Source organism: Elephantulus edwardii, unplaced genomic scaffold, assembly GCF_000299155.1.
Source record: "Elephantulus edwardii isolate Elephantulus edwardi_28Jun2011 unplaced genomic scaffold, EleEdw1.0 scaffold00375, whole genome shotgun sequence".
NCBI lineage: Eukaryota > Metazoa > Chordata > Mammalia > Macroscelidea > Macroscelididae > Elephantulus > Elephantulus edwardii.
The window spans coordinates 1,316,472-1,325,659 of NW_006400125.1; the positions used below are offsets into that span (position 1 = coordinate 1,316,472).

The 9,188-nt window shown below is 50.1% G+C and overlaps 1 protein-coding gene across 1 annotated transcript in view; it reads left to right on the top strand.

The window, feature by feature from the left end:
* ADCY2 (adenylate cyclase 2 (brain)) overlaps positions 1-4,172 on the top strand; it is a 388,416-nt gene extending 384,244 nt beyond the window's left edge. The window contains exons 23-24 of the mRNA XM_006902167.1: positions 1,728-1,852; positions 4,020-4,172. Of these exons, the coding sequence (XP_006902229.1) occupies positions 1,728-1,852; positions 4,020-4,172 (278 nt within the window). The remainder of the gene's footprint in view (positions 1-1,727; positions 1,853-4,019) is intronic.
* The last annotated feature ends 5,016 nt before the right edge of the window (positions 4,173-9,188 follow it).

Consider the following 9,188-nt stretch of genomic DNA (forward strand, 5'->3'; position numbering starts at 1 on the left):
AAAAAATTAAAAAAAAAAAGAATGGGCACTTTCACTTGCTGAAGGATATTGATTCTGCGTCGAGCCCCAGAAAAAAATCATCTCTTAGAAGATGTTGAGTGGCCTCCGGAGGAGGAGCGATGCGACGTCACCTCACATACTTCAGACTTGTTACCAGGAGGGACAGTCCTGGAGACGCCAGAGTAGAAGGCCACAAAAGAGACCGAGGCCTTTGATGAGATGGTTGGCGCAGTGGCCGCAGCAGTGGGTGCAAACAGCACGGTCGCGTGGAGACCGCACTGGACAGGCAGCGTGTCTCTTGTGCATCAGTTCAGCTCACGGCTGTGGGGTCAGAACCGACCCGCAAGCTGACCCTCCGGTGGCTTTGCCGAGTCTGTAAATTGCACCAGAGGAGATTACCCATCTTTCTCCTGCAGAGCAGCTGGTGGGTTTGAACCACTTGTCTTTGTCTTAGCAGTGCACTGTTGTTGTTGCTGTTAGGTGCCATCGAGTTGAGCACAACGCACAGCGACCCTGTGAAGAGCAGATCTGAAGCCCGTCATGTCCTGTGCCGTCCTCACAGCCTCCGATAAGCTCCCGCCCGTTGCAGCAGTCACTGTGTCAATCCACTTGGTTGGGGGTCTTCCTCTCCTTCCCCGACCCTCCACCTTCCCGAGCATGATGCCCCTCTCCAAGGAACAGCCTCTCCAAGAACAGCCTCTCCAAGGAACAGCCTCTCCTAGCAACATGCCCACAGCGTGTGAGACGAAGCTTTGTCTTCTCTGCCTCCAAGGAGCTCGCTGGCTGCACCTTCTCCAGGACGTGTCTGTTTATTCTTTAGGCAGTTCATGGGATAGTTAGTGCTCTTCTGTAACTCAAAGGCCTCAATTCTTCTATCATTCGGGTCACTGTAAGTCAGACCTACAACCACCACCACATCCGGAACTCAGAAAAGAACGGCCGTCCCTTGCCTGCTGTTACATCACTCTAACTCGGCTCATTGCCGTCAGTTCACGCCATCTCACAGCTGGCCATCCCGCAGGTTTTCCGAGGCTGTAAAGTGCACAGGAGGAGATGCCCATGGTTCTTGCTTAGAGCACCTGGTGGATTCAGAGCCCTGGCCTCTGTGTTGGTGGTGTCACCCCCGACTCCAAGGTCACCAAAGCGTAACAGCAGGCGTGTGTCAGCCACGTGCCGACTGTGTGATTACGGAGTAGAGACAGCTGGGTCTGTGGACATGGCTCATGGACCAGCAGGAGGGTGAAGCGGCGACCGTGGAACGCTGTAGCATCTTTGAGATGATGTTCCTCTCCAAGGAATAGCCTCTCCTACAGGAATGAAGGTGCATTAAACGCAGCACTGTTGTTTGTAAGATAGTGACCCAAGACGAGTGTCTTAAACTTCTGTGCGGTGATCAGTAATATCTGGGAGGATATTGATGATCCCAGGGTCAAACTGAGAAGTCGTCGGGAAGGTTAGATAGAAAGTTTAAGGGGACTGAATTTACATTAATAGGGGGACAATCCAGGAAAGAGAACAGTTCTAAGTGAGCTTCATCAGTGTGGCTGAACAGGGCGTGAGAAATCATTGAACCAGTGTAGTCTCTGTGTCTATTCTCAAGAACAACCACAACAGCTTGTTGTAAAAAGACATTTAATTGATAAATTAGTAAATACTCAAGTAAATTAAACCTGTAGACATGAATGGTGGCTACCAGTTCACCCCACCCACCCCCCTGTGTGTTGCAGGCATCAACCATGGCCCAGTTATTGCCGGTGTCATCGGCGCCCAAAAGCCACAGTATGATATCTGGGGCAACACCGTCAACGTGGCCAGCCGCATGGACAGCACTGGGGTCCTGGATAAAATACAGGTATGAGTGCTGGGAAGGGTGGAGGGTCAGAGAAAGAGAGGCAGGCCCTCAGTGAGATGGTTGGCACAGGGACCGTCACAGTAGGCTTGAGTGTGGTGGGCATGGTGAGGATGGCACAGGGACCGTCACGGTGGGCTTGAGTGCGGTGGACACGGTAGATGGCACAGGACAGGTCCAGGCTCCGATCTGTGGTTCCTGGGTAGACGCTGAGACACCTGCCTCCACCACCAAATCCCCTTTGTCCGCTGCGCCGCTCTTAGACCGCAGACGAGCATGCCACTAACTCTGATGGTGGTGGTGGTGGTGGTGGTGGTGGTGGTGTCCTTAGATGCTGTGGGTTGGCTCTAACTTGGTAGTGACCTGCATACAACACAGCAGAGCCCTTCCCATCCACCTCATCCTCACAACCTCTGCTCTGCCGGGGTCCAAGGGACTCAAGGCCACTAGATGCTTTGTCACGTCACTAGATCCCACATCATGTCACACCCACTAGATGCCCCGTCATGTCCGTCAGATAACCTGTCATATCTGTTAAATGCATCATCACGTCCTCTTAATGCCCTGTCACATCCCTAGGTCCCCGTCCAGTCTGCTAGGTGTCCCATCATGTCTCCGTGGTCGGGGTACATAGACTAGCCCCACACTGAGCATCCCCAGCTTCAGCGTGGGAAGAAGGTGTAATGGAGAATCTCGGGGTTTAAATATTGGTTATGAACTCAGGTTCTTTCTGGAATTATTAGTTACAAACTCAGGCTCCATCCATGCTGGTTTGGAACCCTGAGGCTCCCCAAGACCACTCTGAGAGCCCTCAACACCCCAGACAGATGACCTGCTGGTGTCCAGGGAGGCCTGCTGCCTCCCCCACAGGTGTGGTGTGGACGGTTCTCTGGCCAGAGCTGCAGGCCTCCGGGATGACCCGCAGTGATAACTCTCAGCAGGGACCTCCTCACCAGCAACTAACTTCAGACTCGGTTCTAACGCATCTCACAGTGACCCACGTGTGCACAGTCCGGCTGAGCTGTGTAGTGTGTGCAAAGCTGTGACTTCGCAGAGCAACTCGCCAGGCCTCCCTCCCTAAGTGCGTGTGGGCGACCTGAGCCTTGTGCATGTCTCCACCATCTTCCGGTCCTTTCTGGTGCCCAGAGCCCTCAGGCCTGCCAGCGGGCTGCCCAGTGGCCCCAGTCCTCCCACCTGGCCCTTCACCTCTTCATCCGGCTTCGTCCTGCTCGACCCTGGCAGAGCTGACCTCCAGCTTCAGTGGAGCAGTACACGGCTTCTCCTGGGGTGAGGGGTGCTGTGCGTGTGCCCGCTGCCGGTGAGAAGGCTGGGCGTTCACATCTCCCCAAGGCTGCTCGGAAGAAAGGCCTGGACATCTTTTTCTGAAAAGCCAGCGGTTGGCACCCTGTGGGGTACAGCTCTCCTCGGACATGGAGGTCCCCAAGGGTCAGAGTCGAATGGACACCCCTGTGGGGCACAGCTGTCCTAGGACACGTGGGTCCTCAAGGGTCAGAGTCAACTGGACACCCCTGTGGGGTATGGCTCTCCTCAAACAGTTGGTTCCCTAGTGTCAGAGTCGACTGGATGCCCCTGTGGGGTACAGCTCTCCTCGGACATGCAGGTCCCCAAGGGTCAGAGTCAAATGGACACCCCTGTGGTCACAGCTCTCCTCAGATACATGGTTCCCTAGGGTCAGAGTTGACTGGACACCCCTGTGGGGTACAGCTATCCTCAGACACATGGGTCCCCAAGAGTCAGAGTCGAATGGACACCCCATGGGGGTACAGCACTCCTCAGAGTTAACTGGACACCCCTGTGGTCACAGCTCTCCTCAGATACATGGTTCCCCTAGGGTCCAAGTCATCCGGACACCCTTGTGGGGTACAGCTCTCAGACACGCAGCTCCCTCGGGTCAGAGATGACTGGACAGAGGCTGGTTTGAGTGGTGTTCTTTAATTTAGGGGCACGGTGGTTTAATCACATTTGGGGGTCTACAGCAGGCGGGACAGGACTGGCAGCTCAGACCACAAAGCGGAGGAGAATCAGGGCCAGCCTGGGGGACACACGTCTGGAGACCCACACCGACACACACACACACACACACACACACACACACACACACACACACACACACACACACTGTGTCTCTGCTTCCCCACGTGGCTTTCAGGTGACGGAGGAGACGAGCCTGGTCCTGCAGACGCTGGGCTACGCCTGCGCGTGCCGTGGCATCATCAACGTCAAGGGCAAAGGGGAGCTGAAGACCTACTTTGTGAACACGGAGATGTCCCGGTCCCTGTCACAGAGCAACCTGGCATCCTGATGGCTGTGCCGGCTGGCCGCAGGAGGCCCCCCTGCGCCTGGGCTCCGGCCTCACCCTCATGTCCCCACAGAGCCCCCGCAGACTCGCCCCTGTGACCCAGTGGCATACCTTTCGGTGTCTGCCGTGTGCCAAGGCCACCTGCCACTCGCACTGTGCTTACTCCAGAGCGCCCCACGGCGGGACAGTGAACCCACATTCAACGGCAATAAACGGGGAGTGGACGTTACCTGGCGCATGTGCCCTTCTGGGAAACACAGTAGCTTGCCCACCGCATCCGCTAGTCCAGTGCCCAGACACGCAGCATCTGGGAGCGCGCTGGCCCTGGCCCCCCATCTGCAGTGTGCTTTGCCCCCTGTGGCCCGTGGGCCAGCAGCCCCCCATGTGCTCTGGTCACCTCGCCCCATCGGTTGTGTCTCGCCCATTGTCCCTACACGTAGTCCTCACCACGTAGGACCTGTTTTGTACCAGCTGCGTCTCATGTTTTGATGCCATCGTCTTTTGTAAGGTTAACTCATTAAAGTTTTATGTACTTTGGGCTACAGCGTCCATGTCTTTCCTGCTGGGGGGTTGTCATTCCTTTTCTTCCTCACACATTGTGTCCTAGTCAGGGTCTGCTGTCCCTCCTTCCCCGCGGGGGTACAGTGGGTAGCTATTTTATCGAGTTCTCTGAAAACCAGAATGGAGGCAGCCTTGGGTAACCCCAATCAGGATGTTAGTGAACACAAGGGGTTCTTTTCGGAGTCAATCGCTAATAAGACAAACGAACTGCAATATCCACAAGCACTTTATTACAGATCTGTGGAGGACAGGGGCTTGGCCTCAAAGACTGCCTCCCCGACTGGGAGATGTCACCAGGCTTGTATACCAGGGTGAGACACCAACTTACTTAACAATAATAAACTTTTGTTAGTAAAATCAAAGAATTTCTATATCTGAAAAGAACAGTTCACATTTAAGTACCAGTAGTTCGGGAAGGGCACAGTCCCCTTCCTAGTAAGATACAACAGATTAAGACACAGGTTACATATGATGGGACAAACAGCCTCAGAGAGACCTAGGAGAGATGTGTTTCCTCTCCTGGTAAACAGATTAAACTACATGACTACAGAAAGGAAACAGAATTCTGAGGCCAAGTAACTAGTTTTGCAGGCTGAAAAAAACTGATGTCCGTTTTATAACTACATAACTATAGTTTTATAGAGAATTCTGAACTTATTAATACCACCCCATCAAGGACAGCGTCTGAGATCCAGAAAACAGAACAAGGCACCCGGAAAGAAAGGCACAGCTCAGTGTCTCAGAGTGCGGGGCTTAATGCTGCTGTCTCCAGAGGACGACATCATGTCTGGTGGAGTGGTGCTTAAAGTGCTTGGTCTCTAACCAAAAGATGCGTGTGCCATCAATTCAGAACCAACTCCCAGCTGACCCTCGGGTGGGCTTTCAGAGACAATAAATCACGCGGGAGAGTGCCCATCTTTCTCTCACAGAGCCGCTGGTGGGCTCACACCGCTTGCCTTTGGGTGTCAGTGCAGCTTCTTACCACTAGGCCAACAGAGCCCACAAGAGAAGGGTTCAAACTCTGGGGGGAGGGGGGATGAGGGAAGCTGTTTCTGCGAAGACCTGCAGGCTTGGAAGCCCTCGGGGCAGTTCCACGCTGTCTGAGGGTCGCTGTGAGCCAGAATCCGCTCAGTCACTGTCGTCGGTGTCAGAAAACCTTTTCAGGGTAAGTCTCTAACGCCAAGTGTAAGAAAGAAAAATGTATGTGTGTCTTCTCTTCAAAAGTTCCGAGATGGAGTTAAAGCTGAAGCAAGAACTCTCTCTGAAAATTACTAAGAGAAACTCTCTTGTCCCTTGTATCTCCTTGTGAACCAGCCAAGGCCAGTTCCTGGTGCCCCATCATCCTCTGAAACAAAGACATCCCGAACATCCTTAAGCTGTCCTCCCCTCCTTTCAAGCACAGTTAAAATCAGCAACCCAGGTAGAATCCAGGCTGTGAGGTGGAAACCCCTGACCAGTGGGGCGAGACCACAGCCTGAGCGTTTGCGCCAGGGGTTAAAACTCAAGAGCACTGCCCCAAGCTGTGCTTGTTGGTCAAACTCAGGTCTGCCCGAGCAACCTTCTGAGGAAGTGAAATGCCTTGCTGAGACCGTTTGTCCAGCCGTGTTTCTGTTGGGACACCAGCCATTTTTCTAACAGTTTGGTGGATCTGCGATTGCCCATTCACCTTGGGGAGGGTCTTTATGGTTCTTCCCTGAGGGAGCTGTGTCCTGCTGACTTTAGTTGCAACAGCCCTCCAGTGACAGTGGTTGAAGCCTCCCGAAAGAGGCTAATGAAGCTGGAATCTGCCGAAAGCCTAAAGTCAACGCCTCTGGCAACCAGGTAACTGTGCACCGAGCAAGGTGAGGAAACCTGTGGGGCAGCAAATACACCCCTGGTGGTCGGGATAATCCAGGCGAAAGCAACAGCGTGGAGGTAAGTACTTCCTTGGTGGGTTGGGGCGCCCTGAGGGGTGTGTGTGTGTGTGAATGAGGCATGCCTTGGGCACAAACGAGTGCAGAGTCCCCATCTGTGTTTTGTGACCTCTTATGGCTTAGAGTTAGGGTTAATAATCAAGTCAGCTCTGAGTCAGGGGGTTATACTTGCATATCAACTGCTAATTGGGACCCAATGTGGGACCCAGTGTTCCCATGAGGGAAGCAGCCAGAGATGAAGCCAAAGTAGAGAAGGGCAAGAAACCTCCAGGAAATGTTGAGCTCGAGGAAAGAGTGCAGTAAACCCAAAGACAACGAGGGGGGGTGAACCTCTAAGGAGGAGTGCAGTAACCTCCAGACGGCGGTGAGGGGGGTGACCTTCAAGGAAGGAGCTCAGGAAACCTCCAGATGAAGGGGCAGGGGCAGGTTTGGACTCTAGAAAGGAAACATCCCAAAGAAACCGGGCTGGGAAACAAATTGAAGAAAAGGATGTAGAGAGATAACCTCTAAAAGTGAAGTAAAAATATGAGAGTGTCAGGTGCCCTGAAATAAGAAAGGAGCACACAAACATATTGGTCAGTTTAGCTTTTAGAACAAGTATTCCACACTTATGGGTTGCCTTGCAGCCATTGTAGAAACTCAGTGAGAAAAAAGATGTAAATCCGTATGGGCTGATGAGACTGAAGCTTTGAAAGAGCTACAGCAGCTGCTCAGTCAGCCTTCAATGTCTGACCCCTGCAAGGTCCTGGGAGGCCCAAGCTGCTGTGATAGAAGATTTATATGCCAATTAAAATGACGGTACTCAGCAGCAAGTAAAACGGGGTGGGCTTTTTTTCCTCTTAGTCGTCTTTGTTTTTAAAACTAAACCTTTTGTAAAATACAATGTATGAGAATGACTGTATGAAACACAATGTGGATGAAAGTATGAACACAATGTATATAAATTAAAAATTTTAATCCTTTGTACCACAGCCTCTTATAAAACCAGCCTGAACAGCTGACAGTTCTCTGTTAATGTGCTGTTCCAGTCATTTTTGGATAATTTTCTTATCTAGACGCATACAAGGAATACCACTATCATTCAAACATATATACCAACAACCAGATCCAAAGAGGACAAAATGGAAGATTTCTACCAAGGTTTGTAATCAGAAATTGATTGAACATGCAATCAAGACGCATTCATAATAATAGGTGACTGGAATGCAAAAGTTGAGAACAGGGAAGAAGGATCAGTAGTCAGAAAACATGGACTTGGTGACAGAAACGAGGCTGGAGATAGAATGATAGCATTCTGAACAATCAGTGATTTATTCACTGCAAATACCTTTTATAAGAAACATAAACATAGACTATACATATGGATTTCACCTGATGGAATACATAGGAATCAGATCAATTACATCTGTGGAATCACTGGAGAAGTTCAGTATCAGCTGTGTAAACAAGGCCAGGTGCTGATTGTGGAACAGACCATCAATTACTCATATGTCAAGTCAAGTTAAAGATAAAGAAGTTTAAATCAAATCCACAGAAACAGAAATCTGACCTTGAGTCTGTCGCACCTGAATTTTGAAACCATCTAAGAAATAGGTTTGAGGCCGAATACTAATGAGGAAATCCTTAGAGAAACATAATATCAGCGGTCAAAACAAGGCCAGGTGCGGACAGTGGGTCAGACCATCAATGATTCATGTACAAGTTCAAATTGAGGTTGAAGAAAATCAAAACAAGTCCACAAGAACCAAAATAATGACCTTGAAGAGGTCCATATTTGTTCCCATTCCCAATAAAGTTCCAACTAAACGTGCAAACTACCGAACAATATCATTGATATCACAGGCAAGCAAAATACTGCTGAAGATCATTCAAAAAACGGCTGGAACAGTACGTAGATAGGGAACTGCCGGCAGTTCAAGAAAGATTCAGAAGAGGCCATGACACCAGAGATATCGATGCTGATGTCAGATGGAACCTGGCTGAAAGTAAATAATATCAGAAAAATGACTATTTTTGCTTTATTAACTATGCAAAGACATTTGACAATGTAGATTATAACAAGTTATGGCTAAAATTGAAAACAATGAGAATCCCACAGCACTTACTTCATGTAAAACCTATACCTAGACCAAGAGGCTGTTGTGTACACAGAGCAAGGGAACACTGTTGTTATGTTACTGTTAATTACATCTGTTAATTGAAACAAGTCGGATGACCATATGATATATTACTCTGGAGATGAAAAAGTGAGGAAAAATGGAGTTGCTTTCATAGTTAAAAAAGTCATTGCTAGATCCATCTTGAAGTACAATATTGTCAGTGACAGGATAAAATCTATACGCATACAAGGAAGTCCAGTGAATACCACTATCATTCAAGTATATGCACCAACAACCAGAGCCAAGGAAGAAGAGATAGAAGGTTTTTACCAACTTTTACCATCGGAGATTGATCGAACATGCAATCAAGATGCATTGATAATAATGGGTGACTGGAATGCAAAAGTCGGGAACAAAGAGGAAGATTCAGTAGTTGGAAAACATGG